Consider the following 19,757-nt stretch of genomic DNA (forward strand, 5'->3'; position numbering starts at 1 on the left):
CGGCAAACACTGTTTTCGTATTTTCACGGATTGCTCCAGAACCGAGCATGGTTCCGGCTCTAAGGTCTACGTGGAATCCAGCGGGACAAAACTGCATTTTGCTCTTGGAAATGTCTTATTTTGCAAATATGTATTTATATATTTTTTTGCGAAGCTATATATTGGGTAGTCGAAAAAGTCTTTTCGTATTTTGTCAATAGATGTCTTTGGAGTCATCTATCTCCAGTGCTACCAAACACATTGTTTCATACATATCATATGGTGTTAGAAAGGTGACATTTTAAGCTTCATTTAACTAAAAAAAAGTAAATTCGGAGAAGTTGGAAAAAGTTATAGCTGTTCAAAAATGAGTGAAAATAATGAAGAATTCGCTATATTTTGAAATGTTTTTATAAAAAAGCGTAGAATGCCACGCAAGCCACCAATGAAATTTCTGAAGTTTACAGAGACGATGCTGTATCAGTTCGTGTAGGACAACAATGGTTCGCTCACTTCCGTTCTGGAAATTTCGATGTGAAAGATGCACCTCGCTCCGGTTGACCTATCGTTGAAAAAGTCGATGAAATTATGGAAAAGATTGACCAGGACCGTCAAAAAAGCTGCCATGACATCACCAAGGCACTAAACATGCATCATCAAACGGCTTTGAACCATTTAAAAAAGGCTGGTTACAAAAAGAAGCTCGATGTTTGATACCACATGAATTGTCTGTGAAAAATTTAATGGACAGAATTAACATCTGCGATTCTTTGCTGAAACGAAATGAAATCGAACCATTTCTGAAGCGAATGGTAACAGGAGACGAAAAGTGGATCAAATACGACGATAATGTGCGAAAAAGATCATGGTGCAAGGGTGGTGAAGCTCAACAAATGGTCGCAAAGCCAGGATTGAGGCCTCGAAAGGTTATGATGTGTGTTTGGTGGGATTGGAAAGGAATCATCCACTATGAGCTGCTCCAGCCTGCTCGAACGATTGATCCTATACTTTACTGTCAACAACTGATGAGATTGAAGCAAGCAATCGAAAAAAAACGGCCAGAACTGATCAGCAGAAAGGGCGTCGTCTTCCATCAGGACAACGCTAGGCCACACACATCTTTGATGACCCGAAAAAAAACTGGGAGAGCTTAGCTGGGAAGTTTTGATACATCCACAATATAGCCCTGACCTTGCACCATCGGACTACCATTTGTTTCGGTCAATGCAAGACTCACTTAATGGAGTAAACTTGGTTTCAAGAGAAGCCTGTGAAAATTACTTGTCGCAGTTTTTCGCCGAGAAACCACAAAAGTTTTACACTGATGGAATAATGTCTCTAAAAGAAAAGTGGCAAAAGGTGGTCGACCAAAATGGTACATATTTGGTTTAATAAAGTTCATTATAAATATAAAAAAAAAATGAGTTGAAGTTTGATTAGAAATACGAAAAGACTTTTTCGTCTACCCAATATATTTGGCGCTTACACCCTTTTCGGCTGTTTGATTGAGCTCCTCCTCCTATTTGTGGTGTGAATCTTGATCTTGTTTAACAAGCCGACTCGTCAACTTTGCTTTACGCCGACTTCGTACGGCAAATGGTCCTTTATGAGGAGATTTTTCATGGCAGAAAAACACTCGGAGGCTTGGCATTGCCTGCGAGAGGCGACCGCTTTGAGAAAAACTATTTTTATCATTTGAGCTGAGCTGAGCATATCCGCTTGAGATCGAATGGACGTCATATCGACAAAAAGAAGTAAACATTTCGGTTCAAAGTGAAGTGCATACGCGCGGGCTAGTCCAGTACCATCTTAGTTTTTTTTTAGATCAACTGGGTTTGGGAGAGATATTGTGAGTGTTAGAGACCAAAATATACGCTAGGGTCAAAATGTGTACCTTTCCACACAATTTTTTTCTTATCTTACAAAAAAGTTTTACAAAAAAGTTACGTGGCGCATTTTCATCTCGGCTGTTACGTTAGCAGCCAGAGTCCAGATATTTGGTGTGCGGAAAACCCAGGTTTGTCCATGTAGAAGTCAATGTATATCGAGTGTGTAATTCTTTACTGCGGTTCTCGAAGCTCCCATATTAATGATCTTTTTTATATATTTTTATCGACTAGAAAAACTCGAATAAAAGTTATTTCCCACAAAAAACTCAATTTCCTGCGGCACCTTAAGGCCCATAACAGAGTAATTGTAAAAATATTTGCATCCTCCGTTTTACTATACTTGTAAATAACTACCAGCAGAGAGAATACAGTTCAAACCGAATAAATAGATTATACTTTCACTGCTCATGATGTCGATGAGAGAAAAAACTATCACCCCACTTTGAGAATAATTTGCAAGAACTGGCAGTTTTTATCGACTGATGCCTTAATGCTTTGTCTGCTGCTTCCATAGAAAGAGGGTCATCAATTTTGTCATTACCCTGCTCAGAAAGCAACATTAAAATAAATCTTGCTGGCGCTAAGAGGGTTAACTGATTCATGTCTTCATCGACCAATTCCCCTATGCATTACACTACAAATCTTATTCTTTGCCCAATTAACTACAAATAAAAATTAAGTCAGTCTCAGCACGAATTCTAGTATTTTTTATTCTGTGCCAATTTGTTGCTTTCTGCTAGCGTGTGGCAGCAAAAACTTGTTCCACTTGCAATGCCAAATGCTGCTTAAACGATAACAGCAATGCCTAGCTAAAAAAAAGTTAGACAACAACAACAAAGAAGAGCAGAAACAAAGAAGAAAGGAGAACAATAAAAAAAGGAGTGCTTAAGTAAATGAAACTAGCAACTTGCTACCAACAAAGCCAACAACAACAAATAGCAGCGACAATCAACGTTACGACTGCACCTTAAGAATACCCATTACAATCGCAACAAGTTCTTGCAACAAAGTGGCGCTGCAACGCAAAAGTACCAAAGTGCAGCTAAATAGTGAACTCCTAAGGGCTGAAGCGGAAGCGGCGGCTGAAATGATAAGTCAAAAAAATACAAAAGCAGGGCACGATTTGCACCAAAACCAAAAAGGCAAATCAAAAAAGAAAAAAAAAAAAAAAGAAAAAAAAAAGAAAAAACAAAAGCTTAGTAGAATCGTCGCTTATTTCGTTCTTGTGTTCTTGTAATACGTGCCGCAAGTGCTGTTGCAAGAATTGGCTGTAAATAGAGTAAAGAGCAACAGGATTGGTTGGCTCGACCTTGATGTAGACCTTCAAACCGTTCCATGGCGTAGAAAATCAAGGCTGACAAAGAAGTCAGTGACCTTTCTGTCTTAAGCTCATCAAAAAAATGCATTCATGCATGTATGTGTGCATGGCTGTGTGTATACACGAATGTAGCACCAATTGCAGCTGTGCGGTGAGTTTTCGAAAGCCCACTACTCATCGCACGATTTTCTTGTCGCAGTGTTTGAGTGTTTGACTCACTCAAATGTCAGCTCGAATTATTCGCATTTGTAAAGGCGTAAAGTAATTTCAATGTCTTTTATCTTACTTTGATTTGTAATTCTTGCTTTCAGAATCGGCTTTTCATACAGGAAGCTCCTTGTATTTTTTAGCTTCATAATTATAATATCAGCTAATACATTTTATTGTTAATTTTTATCAAAAATGGTATCGTAATGAAACATCAGAAATAAGTAGCAATTTCTTTCTATGGTTAAGTTAGTTTAGGCGAAAGGTTTGTTCAAAAAGAGGGCCGCTTGGACAAAAAGAAATCATACTTATACAATTTTGGTTTTTGAGTAATTTTTTGTCTAAATAAGACAAGTGATAAAAAGTGAATAAAAATCTTTATTTCGGCCTTTACGCGCGCCATTATTTGTCTGTTGGTATACTGCAGCTTTTTAGTTCACAAGTATTATCTGTGATTATTGTACGACGCCATTTGAAAAATTTATGGCCATACAGGTCTATCAGCTCGCCAATACGGCTTCAAAAAGCATCGCAGTGCAGTAGATGAAATAATAGAGAATATGGCTAGGAGGAACCAAAAATATTGCGCAGTCGTGACTCTGGACGTCAAAAACGCGATCAATACGGCCAAATGGAACCAAATACTGATGGCACTTGGGAGTATGAATGTGCCGAACTATCTGATAAAGTTAATTGCTTCAGACTTTGATAACATACCCTATGGTATAATACAGACGTAGGTCCCAGAAGCTATAAGGTAACTGGAGGAGTTCCTAAACCTCTCTACTAGACCCGGCTCTGTGGAATAAAAGATGATCTAGCTGTGATAGTCCTAGAAAAAGCGATAGAAGAGGTCTTACGAAGGGTAGAGGATACCATTAATAAAATTAAGCAAAGGCTACAATCGTCTGGGCTAAGATTAGCAGACCATAAGACCGAACTGGTTCTCATAAGTTCTCGACAAAAAGTTGAAAACGTTCAAATAAAGGTTGGTGGTCACAATATAACATCAACAGATACCATAAAATATTTAGGGATGACAATCGACTGAAGACTCCATTTTAAAAAGCATCTGGAATGCGCAAGCTCGAAAGCTGCAAAATCCTGCGTGGCTTTATCGCGACTGATGCCCAATGTGGGTGGACCAAGACAACAAATGAGAGCATTCTGAGAAAGCGTCTGCAACCTCCAGTTTTACGCTGTGGAAGTGTGGGGCGACGTTGTGAAATATCCCAGCTACATGAGACAGGCTAAACGAGTGTACAGATTATGCAATGTTAGAATCAGTAGAGGCTACAGGGCCATATCTGACGAAGCAGCAGAGGTAATAGCAGGCAGAATCTCCTCGATATAAAAGTTAAATGTATAAAACAAAACGCGCAGATATCTGGTAACAAAGCCTTACTGAGGGACGCCCTACAAAGGATCGATGATATCGCTCTGCAAAATTGGCAGATCAAATGGAACGATAGTGGCAAGGGAAGAACTACTTTTACTATGACCCCCGACATACAGAAATGGGTTCGAAGAACACATGGAAATGTTAATTTCATGCTGACATAGTTTTTAACTCCCGAGCATGCCCTAGTAGAATATTCTAGATTTGATGGAAAACGAAGCATGTGGCGCTCAAATATCGGCGAGAGCGTGACAGCAGCTAGCCTAATACAATATATGCTAGAATCTGAAGAAACGTGGAACTATGGTTGTAACGAAGCCTCAACAATTATGCGAAGGTTAAATACATCCCGCCCCTTCGATGGAATATCTTAACTGGTAATACCGAGGGGAAAAAGGGGAACAGCGGGCCGATGGGGTGGTTTAGTCCGTAGGCATTACGAAACTTAGCTAAAAAAGAGCCCGGAAATATCGCATGTGAATCAGGCATGCGAATGAAACAAATAAAATCCAAAGGCCTTTCGCCATTTTATTAAGTCTAAAAAAATCTAACTCTTCTATACCTTCAACCGTTTTTAATAATGGCAAGTTTGGTAGTACTACAGATGATGACAACTAGTGTGCGGATTTTTCCAGGTCCAATTTTGTTACGAGTGATAAGAATTATTCGTCCGACTTTACCCGTCAAGTCGTTTGAATTTGCTTCGCCTAATTTTTTTCCTGATGGTGTTATTAAATATATATTAGATTGGGGAATGAGGTCATAGCGTTTTTATATTTTCTTTTATTTTGTTTGCTGTTTGGCAAAGGGTAAGTATTCATGCGATAGAACTCTTTCTGCTCTACAAAACTGTGTTAATTGTATTTTTGAGTTATTTAATTTTTTATTAGTTTTGAGGCTTAGAAATGGAATACCCACAAGGCAAAAATCTACATTCTCGACATCTGCTCTTCTTTGCTTTTCGTCGAAGTCAAAAAGCTGCCGAAGCACCTCGGGACATTTGCGACGTTTATGGAGCAAGTGTCATAGGCGAGTCTACAGCATGGAAATGGGTTGCAAAGTTCAAAAATGACGGCTTTGACGTCGTTGACTCGTCCCGCAGCGGAAGGCATTCTGAATTCGATGAAGAACAACTAAAATCATTTTTGAAGGAGAATGGTCGCCAAACCAGTCGTTAATTGGCGAAAAAAATGAACTGCGACCAGTAATCGACTCGCAATCACCTTCATTCATTGGGATGTACCGAAAAATTGGTAGCCTAAGTGCCTCACGAGCTGAACGAAAAAAACAAAGAAAGTCGCCTTCAAGTTGCCATAGAGCAACACCCGGTCATAAACAGCGCTTTTTGTACCGAATCGTCATGGGAGATGATAAATGGCGTCTATACGAGTACATCAATATAAAGCTAGGAAAGGAGTGGGTGACTCGATGAGATACCTCAAAGCCGAGAGTCAAGTCGGATCTTCATGCAAAGAAGGTCATGATATGTGTGTCGTGTGACTGGGAGGATATGGTGCACTGGGAAATGCTCGAAAAGAATGCCACGGTCAACTAGGAGCTCTACATTGCCCAGCTACACCGCGTGAATTAGGCTATTCAACCGAAAAGGCCTGATCAACATAGTCAAACCATACTCTTTCACGACAACGCCATTTCCCATGTTGCACAAGTTGTCAAAGCCGTACTCCAAGAACTCGAATGGGAGGTCCTTCAGCATCCACCGTATTCTCCGGACCTTGCACTCACCGATTACCATTGTTAATTTCTATTGGAGCATAGGTCCAGAGTATGATAAATGCTAATATGCTCTGTGCGCTAACCCGGGTCCACAATGGGACGTGTTCGTGATGCAGCGAGTTCTGATAAATGACGATTAATAAAATAGAACATTTTTTTTGTTTTTGTTTTTCCTTGTTCACTCCTCTCAGGAGCATAGGGCCTCGACTAGACTTGTCTTGCGTTGGTTTCGTTAATATATTTGATTTCTGACAGGGTAGGTGATTAGCCTGCCGCTATCAGTCCTAAGTTGTGGAGATTCCCACCTGTCGTTGCTTAGGAACTACCCTTCTTACTGCTTGGAGCGTAATCTGTGTTTTACATTCTTCTGGCAGAAGGATCCCACAGATGGTTGAGTACTTCGCTAAATTTCCTGTGTCTACGCTATTACCGCGGTCGCCCGCTTCCTCTTGCTGTGTGTGTTTCTTTGTTTTTTGTTTGTTTTAGCAGCCACAATGTAAATAATGCGTAACTTATTGTGCGAGACTAAGGATGGAAAGGACAAGTTTTTGGGGCTGAGGAATGGAGTTGGAGGAATTTTTTTTTATAGAACATACATATATTCTCAAATATCCTCGATAGAGTTTTAAGAGCTTCAAATTATATGATTAGTAACTTCCAATTAGTAACCTGATTTATAAATATTTAAAACTTTTTTTAAATCACTCACTTTGCCTGTAGTCCATGCCTTCCAGTGTGTTTACTGGCGCAGATGTGGATGACGTCAGAGTGCCATTAAAATCCTCGGTGCTGTATTCAGTGGTGCCAAAGATACCACCGCCTGTTGTTGAGAAACCTTCTGTGCTATATTCGGCGCTCGTCGTCGATGAGGATTCCTCCAATTCAATAGACGGCTCAGTTGTTGTCGTGGTGGTGCTGGGTGCTCTTGTTGTAGTAGAAGTGGACGTCGTTGTTGTAAAAGGAATGGTTGGTTTTGGTTTAGGTTTGGCAGTTGTTGTAGTTGTAGTTGTTGTTGTAGAACTACTGGTAGTGCTAGGAGTAGGTGTTGTGCTGGGCGTAGGACTCTCTGTTGTTTTGGTTGGCTTTGGTTTTGGTGGACGTGTACTCACTACCGATGAGGGACGCTCAGGCTTGGGCATTATTGAGGTTATGTTGCTCAATATTTCACTAATACTGGTTGAAACGGATATGAGGGTACTGGTTGCGGGCGATGCTGTGGTGAAAACTGTCGGAAAAATATATTCGATTATTTGAAAATAATGTTTTTTTTCAATTATTTTTTTTTTAATTTTTTGTTGTAATTTTTTGTTTTAATTTTTATTTAATTTTTTTTATTTATTTTATATTTTTTTTTTAATTTTTTTTTTAAGTTTATTTTAATTACTATGGAATTCCTTATATACATAACTGTAAAGTGGCTTAGACCTAAGATAATGGGGGGAAATACCTGAGCGATACCATGTCAAGTGATTCAAACATTTTGGTCAGTGTTGTTAACTCTTCCAAAAACTGGTTTATTTGCAGGTTTGACTTTAATAAGAAGTAAACTGGAAAAAGTGCTTTGTTAGGGCGGTATTTTTCACTTCTCAGAGCTACATAATTGGAACTCGAAAACTATTATTAAAAACAAGTATGAAAAATCTTCTAGGGGTTTTAGAAGATTACCAAAACAACATTTTTCCCCAATGATTTAGAATAAAAAAAAAAAAAATTCGCCCTCAAAAGAATTTATTTCTAAGTTATTCTCTATCCAAAAAAATAGAATACTAAAAAAAATTGTAAAAATGTTAAAGAGATATCTCATATCAAATATTGAAGAAATTTCAATATTGAAGAAATCTCAAAATTATTAAATTTTTTTCAAATTTTCTTCAGTTTGCTTCTTATTATAATCAAGCCCACAAATAAACCAGTTTTCAGAAAAGTTGAAGACACTGACCAAAATACTAGAATCACTCACCTAATTCACCACTTTTACCACTTACATGTGCCGTTGCCTGCGGTTATAGTTCCTGCAGTTTTATTGCTAATGTCCAGTTCCGAAGTAGTTGGCCCTGGTCCCCATTCAATGGTGGCGTTTATAGTCGTCGGTTCGTTATCAACATTCGTCCACGTTATCAAACCGGGAGTTGTTGTTGTCATCTCAACCTGTGGTGGCTCTATTTTAGCGGCCTCTGTGGTAAGTGTTGCCGACTGTGGTGTGGTGCTGCTAATGGGCGCTTTTGTAGTTGTAGTGGTAGTGGTTGTCTTGTGCGGTTTCGGCGTGGTTGGCTTTGTCGTTGTTGTTGTAGTGCTTGTGCTCGTGCTCGCCGCCGTTGGTTTCGTTCTTGTGGGCCCGGTTGTAGTGGTTGGTCGCTTGGCAGTAGTTCTATTGAAAATCGGTGCACTGGTGGTAGTTGTAGTAGTTACTGTTGTTTTTGTTGTTGTCGCCGGTGCAAATGTTGTAGTGCTTGCACCCACTGTTAGATTGGGCACTTTCACCACCTCAGCTGTGGGCTTGGGTCGAGGTCTGGGCGCACGTGTCGTTTGTGGCACTGTTTCGACAAGTGTGGGCACCTTTGTTTCCTGCATTGTGGTGAGTAACTCATCATTATTCAGTGTTGTTGTTGCTACCGTCGTAGGTGCTGGTCGACGATGTACTGTTGCACCCGTACCACTGGGCGCTGAGGTTATGTTTGTGAAAGCTGGCTTAACTGCTTCATTGGCATTATTATCCACCGGACGTCTGGTTGGTTTAACCGTACCCGTTGGACGTGGCCTCGTCTGTGAGGGTTTCTTACTTGCGGTGGTAGGTCGGCGTGTAATCAAAGGTCTCGGTCGAGTCGTCGTTCTAGCTGGCTCAGCTGGCTTTATTGTTGTAGTTATGAACTGCGTGGGCACTTCGGTGGTAGTTGGCCGTGGCCGATAACGGTGCGTGGTGAGTAACGGTCGCTTTGTAGTAGAAACTTCATCTAATTTAAAATTGATTTCCGTAGGTGTTGGTGTAGTGGTCTCAACTATTTGAAATGTAACGAATTTCGTTGGTTCTGTAGTCACCTCTTCGCGCGTATCGGCTTGGGGTCTAGATGTTGTGGTGAGTACTGGCCGTGCTATGGTAGTTTTGCGTCGTGGTGGCTTAATTGTTGTAGGTGCAACAGTGGGCTTGGCAGTGGTACGCACAACAAATTGAGAACTTTTATGAGTGGTGTGTGCTGGTGGACGCTTCGGTGCCGATGTTGTGCTCAATTTAACTGGCTTTGGACTGCTAGTCGTGATGAGCGGCGTCGTGTCAATTTTATTGGTATTACTACTGCTACTACTACTACTACTACTTTCGCTGTGAATGTGGCTGTTTTGTTGTAAGTAGCTCTGTGTGACATTTCGCACCGTTTCGCTAATGCTGTTGCTGCTACTTTGTACTGTGTGATGTGGATCGGCAGTGGTGAGTTTGAATAACGTGCTGGTGGGCAGTGTAGTCGACTCGTGTGGAAAATGTGAAATTGTGTTTTGGTCGATGCTATTATCACTGATTTCAGGAGCGAAAAGCGCCGCGTCGTCCTGTGCGAATGCAAGAAGAATAGTAGGAAATGAGAATTGAATATCTATTAGTGAACATATATTGGTAAATACAAGGTGATAGCAGTAGTAGGGAAACCAAATTTACATAGGCATATTTTGTAATATTGTGGTTTGAATGTCAAAACTTCAATCAACAAATGAAAAAGCAACAAAAAAAAAAAAAACAAACCGATCACTTTGACATTGAAACTGTCAAGTGGCGAGAAGAAAAAATCGAAGCAAATTTACAACCGATTTTCAAAACTTGTACACGGTTGGAAAGCCTGTAGCCTTAGCTATAGTACAAAACTTCAAAGCAATCTGAGCAAAGACGAGGGAGTTATGGCATTTTTACTGAAAGAGGATATTCAGGCAACTTCAAGTTAGAGAGCGTTTTTTCTCCTTCAGCTGCTTAACTGATATTACCTTATAAAGAGTGGTCAAATTTCAAGGGCCGATATTGAATGTCAACCAAACCTAAGCCTCAAGTCTTGTTCTGCATTTCATTAGACATTTTTCAATTTCAGACTATCTCAATTTCAACCATTGAAAGATACACAATCGTGCAACCCGTTAAAGTTATTCAGGCTTATTATGAAAACGGGCGTTCAAATCAATATGCATATCGCGCACTTCGTGATATTTTCGTTCAATTTAATCGTCCAAATGTGCGTACAATCGGAAAAATTGTGCAAAAGTTTGAGCAAATCGGGTCAGTAGGAGATGTGAAAACACCAGTGCAGGCTCGCACAGCTCGTACTGCAGAAAATATTGTTGCTGTTCGCCATAGTGTGGTTGAAGAGCCGTCCACCTCAACTCGTCGTCGTGCCCAAAAACTGCACCTCTCACGCTCGTCATTGATGAACATTATGCATAAAGACTTGCATTTACACGCTTCCAAGAAGAACTAAAGCCTCTTGACTATTTCAAGCGTCGTCAATGGTCAGAATGGTGGTAGGAAATGGCAACAGTGAATGACCAATTTTCGAAGAAAATCATCTTCAGTGGTGAGACACATTTTCACCTCAGTGGATTCGTCGCTTGGGCGAATGATAATCCAAGAGTGATTGCCGAAAAACCAATGCACCCACAAAGAGTGACTAGTTGGTGCGGTATATGGGCCTGCGGAATCATTGGGCCGTATTTTTTCCAAAATGAGGCCGGTCAGGCAGTTACTGTGAATAGTGTTCGCTATCGTGAGATGATAACGAACTTTCTATCGACCGAATTGGAAGATACCTGTATGGATGTGGACGATATATGGTTTCAACAGGACGGTGCCACTTGTCACACAGCTAACGAAACAATGGCTCTTTTGCGCGAAAAATTTGATGGCCGAATAATCTCACGTCGCGGCGATGTCAATTGGCTGCCAAGATCATGTGATTTGACACCGTTGGACTTCTTTCTTTGGGGTTATTTGAAAGAAAAGGATGAGATAATTCGTCACATTAACGACATAGAACCTTAATTATGCCTCAGCATCATCGAATATTTGGACCATCGGATGGAGGTGTGCCGCCGATATTTTGTACCACACGTAATTAAGCCATACCAATATTATCACAATATAGAGAAATGAGAACAATTTTCTAAAAAAGTTGTATTTTATTCAAAATCAACACCGGCCCTTAAAACTTAACCACCCTTTATTAGTTCAAATATATAGGTAAATACAAGGTGATAGCAGTAGTAGGAAAACCAAATTTAAATATATTTAGTTTTTGTTATTTTGTGGTTTGAATGTCAAAACTTCAATCAACAAATGAAGCAGCAACAAAAAAATATGTGACTTTGCCATTGAAACTGTCAAGTGGTAAGAAGAAGAAAACAAATCAGCTGCTCTACTGAAATTACCTTATATGATTGCGCCTTGGTAATTGCAACAGTTCATGAGTCTTTTACGATAAATACTACATTAATTCAATAAAAGTTTTCACAACAAAATAAAAAATGTCGAGCATTCCTTAAAGGGAGCAAATGCACAATACTGCCAATAAATAAAAAAAATAAATTAAAGCAATGAGATTTTTGAGCCACTGTTCCAGAATGCACTATAAAACTGCATATTCCTTTATTTTATAAAATTTATTGTGAAATTTATATAAAAATTTGTTTTATTTTTTAATTTTGTTTGAAACTTGGACTTATATGGTTTTTGTGAGAAAATGAATTCTATTTCCATAAAAATTGATCAAAATTAAATTAAAAAAGCATTGAATTGACAAAACGAGTGAATAAATGCTAGTGATTTAGTTATTTTATGCAGAAAATTTTCTGCAAATTTTCTGAATTATTAAAAATCATATTGAACTTTGCTTAACCTCTTCAGGGGCATCGGCACATATGTCTACGTTTAGGTTTTTTTTTATTTTAGTTATTTCAAGAGAAATGAAGTAAAATTTGATTAGAGAATATTTCACTATAGAATCCCTCAACTATAGAAATATAAATCGTTAAGTATAACGGAACGGATAACGGAATATTCTGCTTTATTCATGGTGTTTTTATAGCATTGCAGCGATAACTTCTTGTGCGTAAAGTGTTTCAATTTATTCAAAAACTATCATTATTGCTTCCCAAATAAAATATCAGTTAAGTAAAATATAATCCTTTTCAATGATTGTATAAGTTTAAAAATCGCAATTTGTATTATAAGTCGCATTTTATAGCCAATTATAAACGTACACATATGTGTACAATTATCGGTTGAAGTACATAGTATTTCTTGTGAAAATCGTTTCGAGTAACATTTCTCTCAAAATCGTGATTATATTTGTGAAAGTCTATTATAAACAAAAAATTCTTGTTCTGATGGATTCAATTTTATACCCAGGTTACAATGAAGGTAAAAAGAGGATACAATAAGGAGCAAATCATTGCAGAAAGACAAAATAATGTTAGCTCAGATGTTGAAAAGTTAGAAGAAGATTTGACGATTGAGCCCCAGAACCCAGAAATACCTTTTATGAATGAGGAAGACTATACCGACTCCAATGGAAGTATTTATTTTCGCAACTCCAGAAAACGTAGACGTATTTTAGAAAGTGAGACTAGTGACGAGGAAGACCTATTAGATATTAGACAGCACCAACGGTCTCCGATTTGGTACACTGAGAAGGATAATGAATTTTCTAGTACGCTACCACCTTTTGTGACTCCCTTTGAAATTAAAATGACCGATGAAACTCCATACGAATATTTCAAAAATATATATACCAACGAAATCTTTGAATATATAGTGCGGGAAACGATTCGCTATGCCGTCGATTGCGGAAAACATTCCCTTCATATAACTATCAGAAAGAACAGAGTACCTGGTGAGGCTTCAACAAAGCTCATTTCTGAAAAGATTCTAAAAAAGCGTGAAAGAGGTTCGGTTTCTATCGTTGCATCTTCGGATAACATATCAATTCTAAGATGTAATGATAATAATGTCGTCCACATCATATCAACATCTGCTGGTGTAGAACCTCAAGATTATAAAGGGTTTTTCAATTGGCGCGGGTCGATTTTGGCGCCCTGTGGCATTTTGTTTTGGTGATATCTGTCAAATCTTTTGTTTATTATTCAGTTGTTTATGCCAAATCATCATGGCAAGTTACACGATTGAACAGCACGTTCAAATGATAAAACTTTATTATCAATATGAGTGTTCATTAACGCAAACGTTGCGCGCATTGCGCCCATTTTTCGGTAGAGTCGACTCTTCAACGTTTGGTGGCCAAATTTGAGACGACCGGGTCAGTAAACAATCAGCCAACACCCGTACGTTCAAGGAACGCAAGATCAGCCGAGAACATTGCCGCGGTCCGTGAAAGTGTACAGCAGAACCCGAGGCAGTCTATTCCTCGCCGTGCACAAGAACTTGGTCTTTCGCAGACTTCAACTTGGCGAATTTTGCGTCAGGACTTAGGCTTACACCCGTACAAGATCCAACTGACCCAGGAGCTCAAAGTTGATGACCATAGACAACGCCGTTTGTTCGCTGACTGGGCTTCGAATCGTTTGGAAGAGAACCCCATTTTTGGGCGAAAAATCATCTTTAGTGACGATTTTTGGATGAATGGCTGTGTTAACAAACAAAATTGCCGTATATGGGACGACACCAATCCACACGAAGTTCACCAGGTGATAATGCATCCTCAAAAAGTTACCGTTTGGTGTGGATTTCGGGCCGGCGGCGTCATTGGTCCGTACTTTTTTGAAAACGACGTTGGTGAGGCGGTCACCGTCAACAGCGAGCGCTACACAACGATGGTAACCAATTTCTTATGGCCCATATTGAATCATATGGACTTAGACGACATTTGGTTCCAGCAGGACGACGCTACGTGCCACACAGCAAACGCCACGATTGACATTCTGCATGAACGATTTGAGGGTAAGGTTATCTCTCGCAGGGGTGATGTGAATTGGCCACCAAGGCCATGCGATTTGACCCCGCTAGACTTTTTCCTGTGGGGTTTCTTGAAGTCTCAGGTCTATGCAAATAAACCACAATCGACCGATGCTCTAAAGGTGAACATAACACAGGCCATCGCTCAAATTCAGCCGGATCTATGCGGAAGAGTCATTGAAAATTGGATCACTCGGATCCGTTCCACCATAAGAAGCCGAGGCGGGCATTTGAATGATGTCATATTCCACACTTAATGGTATATATGCGCCTTTCAAATAAAAAAAATAATTTTGTCAATAACTCACACACAGCTTGTTTTATTCCATTTCAACATCTACCCGCCCTTATTGAAAAACCCATTATTCAGAGGTGGAGTTGTAAAACTAAAGAATATATAACAATAACGAGGCCTTTTACCGTAATCGAATATAATAAGTTAATGGGTGGTGTGGATATGTCTTACCGTATGGTGGCACACTATCCCCACTCTTTGAAAAACAAAAAGTTTTATCACAGGATTGCATTCCAATTTCTCAATATATCAATTACTAATTTATGGATTCTTTTCAACTATGACAAAAAAAAAACAAGATGCCTCTTCTAGAATTCAAAGCCTCACTGGCGAACGCACTAAAACAGATAGGTGAACGTAACAAAAAACGAAGTAGACCCTGTACAATTTCTAAATCCTCTATAAAGTCCAAAAGTAGGATTAAAGTTATTACAGAGATTAGACTAGATTCTATAGGACACTTTCCCTTAAAAGTTGAGCATAAAAATTGTACGAGACGAACTCGCTATATATGTGAAAAATGTAAAGAATCCATATGCCCTGAGTGCATGAAATTTTGCCATTCATAGATGAACTCTACGCTAAATGGCCACATATGTGGATTTTTTTTTTGTAAAAATTACTATTTTCTATTTTTTTCTTATCTTACTGAATTGTTATAAATGTAAGCTGAATAACTCGTAATACAATTAAAAATAAAATTAACGTTTTTTCACTTAAAAAAATTCGTCCCTGAAGAGGTTAAGTCTTTTCTAAATTCACTTACCTTCAGTTGACAACACGAACCGAAGTAGAAGCGATCAATGCACGTGCCCAAATGTGTGCCATTCTGTTTGATACAATCGATGGCGAACATACAAACGCCAGAGCGCCCCGATTTGCGTACAATGCAAGGTAAATGCCGTATATTTCTGCCCGATTGAACTGCAAGAAGACAAAAATTAAAAAAAAAAAACAAAATAAAATAAAAATAGTTTCAATCTTAGAATTGCAAAAGAATAAAATAAAAATAAAGAAATTACAAAAAAAGTATTTTAACAAAGAAATTGCACAGTAAAAAATTTATTGAAACAAAAATATTTAATTCGAATTAAAATAAAAGTTGAAATGAGTAGAGACGGGCACAACATTTTTTATTTCTTCACTTTTTTCTGCTAATATGTATGTAAATATGTAAATTAAATTGTTAAGTGATGAACCGTTTTCGTTTCTAATTTTTTTTTCTCGCCAAAACCCAAACATAACCTACTTAATTCCAAACAAAGCCAAAAAGCCACGCATTTCTACACTCGCGCGCACTCGCGCACACTCGCACACACACTCTAGTTGCCATTTGTGTAATATTCTCATATTTACATTAATTCTATTTTAGTATGTTTTTGTTGTCTTTCCAATTTGCGACTTCACAATTTCCGCTGCTTCGCGCCGCTTTTTAACGCCTTTATTTTTTAATGCCAATATGAGTATCGGTCGAAAACCGTTAGGTGTGCATAACCGTTAGCGTAAGTGAAAATGAACAAAAAAAAAAAAAAACAAAAACCATGGAGAATAAACGAACAGACGACTCACCAGCCGATCAATTGTTGGCCAGTTTAGTTGGAATGACTGGCACGAAAACTTTGCGAAAGCAGAAGATTCAATAGCAGGGAATGTCATTTGGCTCTTGTTGTTCTTGCCAAAAATATGGTATATTGGTTTTCTTTGTTGTTGTTGCAAAAATATTGTTTATTGGTTTTCTGCTGTCGAAATTTTTAACGTTATTGGTTTTCGATGTCTGTGTGTGCAAGTGTGAGCGTCAGTGCGAAGCATTACACACATTTACACCCTTTTGGACCTGGGCAACCAAAAGTGGCTACTAAGGTAATTCGAAACGCTGAATTGAAATGCTTAATAAGTTTTTTAAATTTGGTCTTAGTTTTCGAGATTTCTATAAATTAAAAGAAATAAATAGTTCTTTTACTATTTATTACAAGAAAAACCCAAAAAATTAATAAATGATGAGAGAAAAATTAAGTGTGGCTTTACTAAATCGTGTTTGCATTGGTTCTTTTTTGTTTTAACAGCATAAGCATTCCCCATAAATATACCTGGAATGCTGCTGAAGTTGCAGTGCTTGGAAAGATATACAGTCTGTGTCAGAAAAAAAGAACCGGTTTTTTGCTTATAACTTTAAGATATATTTCGTTCTGCTTTTCGCTGCGTAATAGTCCCACTCAAGGGCTACGATGCCAGTGCTAACTCAGGTTAGTGTCGTTCGAAACTTTCCCGTAAACGCAACCAAACAAAAAATTAGTGAGAAGTACGCGAATCGCATTCCTAAGGGCCGAAATTATCTAACGCCGCGGCTGCAAAAGTGATTAAAAAATCAAAAAGTTTGTTGTGATGTGGAATCAGCGGTATAAGGTGTACAAAAATGTTGTTGGCTTTTCCGAACGCAGCTTAAAGCGAGTGACGACAAAAAAGCAGGATAAAGAGATCGTCCAACTTTTTAAGCGGGACCCTTCTTTGTGACTACGCCAAGCACGCACAATTCTTGCTAAAAAAGGAATAGATTTCAGTATCAACCCGATCGAATGTCGACTGAAGAAGGCGAACATATCCTTCCTTCCCACATCATCAAAACCACTGCTCTCATAAAAACACATTGAGAAATGAAGAAAATGGCGTCCCAGTATTGGACTCCCCAGACGCCAACCCCATTCAAAATGTGTGGGAAACTATGAAAAGGCATTTGCCGGAAGGTCAGTCCATGATCTAAAGCAACTCGTGCGTCACGTTCGCAAAATCTGGTACTCTTTGTCGACGAGCGACGCAGAAAAGCTGGTTCAAAGCATGAAGAAGATGCCAGGCTATACTCGACAGCGAAGAAGACTACACAGCTTATTGACTCGTAATTTTGAATATATTATATACCTGTATTATACTTCATGAATAATCGCGGTTCCTTTTTTCTGACACAGACTGTAAGTCCGGGTTATTGCTTGTACGTACACGAACACAAGGCAATCAAAGTGTAATCAACTACAGACCACTCACGCAGCTAATGTAGGAGCAGGCCATGGACATTTCAACGGGACTCGGCACCATCTCATAAAGCTCAAGTGAACCAAGTATAGCTAAAAAACAACGTTCCGAACTTCATAAAGTTTACACAATGGCTCTCAGGTTCATCAGATGTGAATCCGATGGATTATTCTCTTTGGGCCATTTTGGAGCGCAAGGTCCGAACTACTTGTAAAAGATTCACCAGTCTCGAGGTGCTGAAAAAAGCCATTGATCGTGAGGGGGTCAAAATACCTTCAAGTCACATTCGGGCAGCTTGCGTTTCGTTTCTGGACCGCCTTAAGCCCATAGTCAAGGCAAAAGTTGGTCATATCGAGCAAAAAAAAATTGATTCTTAATTTTGTATTATTTTCACATATTTTTACTTTGACTTGAATAAAAGTAATTTTCCAAACTAAATTTATGGGTTTTTAATTAGTTACAATTCGAGTGCCGAGCTCCGACTGTCGTGGGAGCGTGTTTTGCTTCAGCAGTAATGGCTCATTATGAGGTCATTCTAAAATTACTTGGAAACGGTTTTTCATCAAATCTTGGTGTTGCCATCTCTACACTCGTTGCATGGAATGCCCCATTCAAAAGCAGGGAAAATATCTTTTATAAATTTTTCCGATTATATTCTTAAAAACTGGGTGTTTGTTGATACTAGATTTTGCTAAATTTTTCAATCAACTTAGTTTTTAAGTATTCGAACCGAAGACTATTCTTGATTTGATATTTGTATATAGTAGAACAATTTGGGATACTATTTGAATAAGTACTTAACAGGCGGTCTTTTACGGCTGGGTACTGCAATGAAGTTCTTAGCAAGAGTTAGTTTTATGTGAATGGGAGGCACAAAAATGTCAGTGTGTAAGTAGTGGAACTGGCTTGGCCGCGGCGGCTATTTGGACAATATTTTATTTTCTGCGTAATTGAGCTATACCAATATTATATAATGAAGAAAAATGACAATAATTTCCTAAAAAAATTTCATTTTATTCAAAATCAACACCGGCCTTTGAAACTTAACCACCCTTTATAAGTAGAATGTGTGGTGTACAGCAAATGTGCCATTTTGTTCCTTCCTAATCAAAGCAACTTCGAAAATGTTTTTCACATAATGAGGGTCAGGTCCAGTAGCATAAGAAATAGTAAAATTTGGTGAAGCTGTTTTGAGTCGATCAATAATCAATTGGATTTATAGGTAAGTCATTTGCTACTTGCTGGGCGGCCGCCGTAGCCGAATGGGTTGGTGCGTGATTACCATTCGGAATTCACAGAGAGGTCGTTGGTTCGAATCTCGGTGAAAGCAAAATTAATAAAAACATTTTTCTAATAGCGGTCGCCCCTCGGCAGACAATGGCAAACCTCCGAGTGTATTTCTGCCATGAAAAAGCTCCTCATAAAAATATCTGCCGTTCGGAGTCGGCTTGAAACTGTAGGTCCCTCCATTTGTGGAACAACATCAAGACGCATACCACAAATAGGAGGAGGAGCTCGGCCAAACACCTAACAGAAGTGTACGCGCAAATTATTTATTTTTTATTTTTTTATTTGCTACTTGAAATTTAATATGAACTTATTTTGAAATCTTAGAACTGCCCTCTAATTATTCAACACTTTTACGCCCATTCTTTTGATGAAATCGCGGAGTCTTTGTTTCCATTTACATGCAAGTTTGAAAGCCTGTGAATGAGATTTATCAAATACGACTAGATCGGTAAGACTAAAGTTTTAACACAAGTTGTATAAGGGCAATTTTTATGGAACTCTTCTGCCAACTTGACGTGCGCGCTGGATAAATAAATTTTTTCTGAAGCGGGTGTTATAAATTTAAGAAAATTTAGCTCGAAGTTAAACGTCACGAGTTCCCGGACATAAAAGCAAAGAGGAAAATGAGACAGTGGATGGAATAGCTAAAAAAGGTGCGAAACTTACAGGAGATCAAACAAGTC

At 38.7% G+C, this 19,757-nt stretch overlaps 1 protein-coding gene across 1 annotated transcript in view; it reads right to left on the bottom strand.

Annotated features, from left to right (window-relative positions):
- Positions 1 to 19,757, bottom strand: part of LOC129245693 (mucin-5AC) — a 66,528-nt gene that overhangs the window by 14,421 nt on the left and 32,350 nt on the right. The window contains exons 2-4 of the mRNA XM_054884033.1: positions 15,527 to 15,684; positions 8,515 to 10,066; positions 7,239 to 7,754 (exon numbers count right to left, since the gene is read on the bottom strand). Of these exons, the coding sequence (XP_054740008.1) occupies positions 7,239 to 7,754; positions 8,515 to 10,066; positions 15,527 to 15,684 (2,226 nt within the window). The remainder of the gene's footprint in view (positions 1 to 7,238; positions 7,755 to 8,514; positions 10,067 to 15,526; positions 15,685 to 19,757) is intronic.

This window comes from Anastrepha obliqua, chromosome 4 (genome assembly GCF_027943255.1).
Source record: "Anastrepha obliqua isolate idAnaObli1 chromosome 4, idAnaObli1_1.0, whole genome shotgun sequence".
Taxonomy (NCBI): Eukaryota; Metazoa; Arthropoda; class Insecta; order Diptera; family Tephritidae; genus Anastrepha; species Anastrepha obliqua.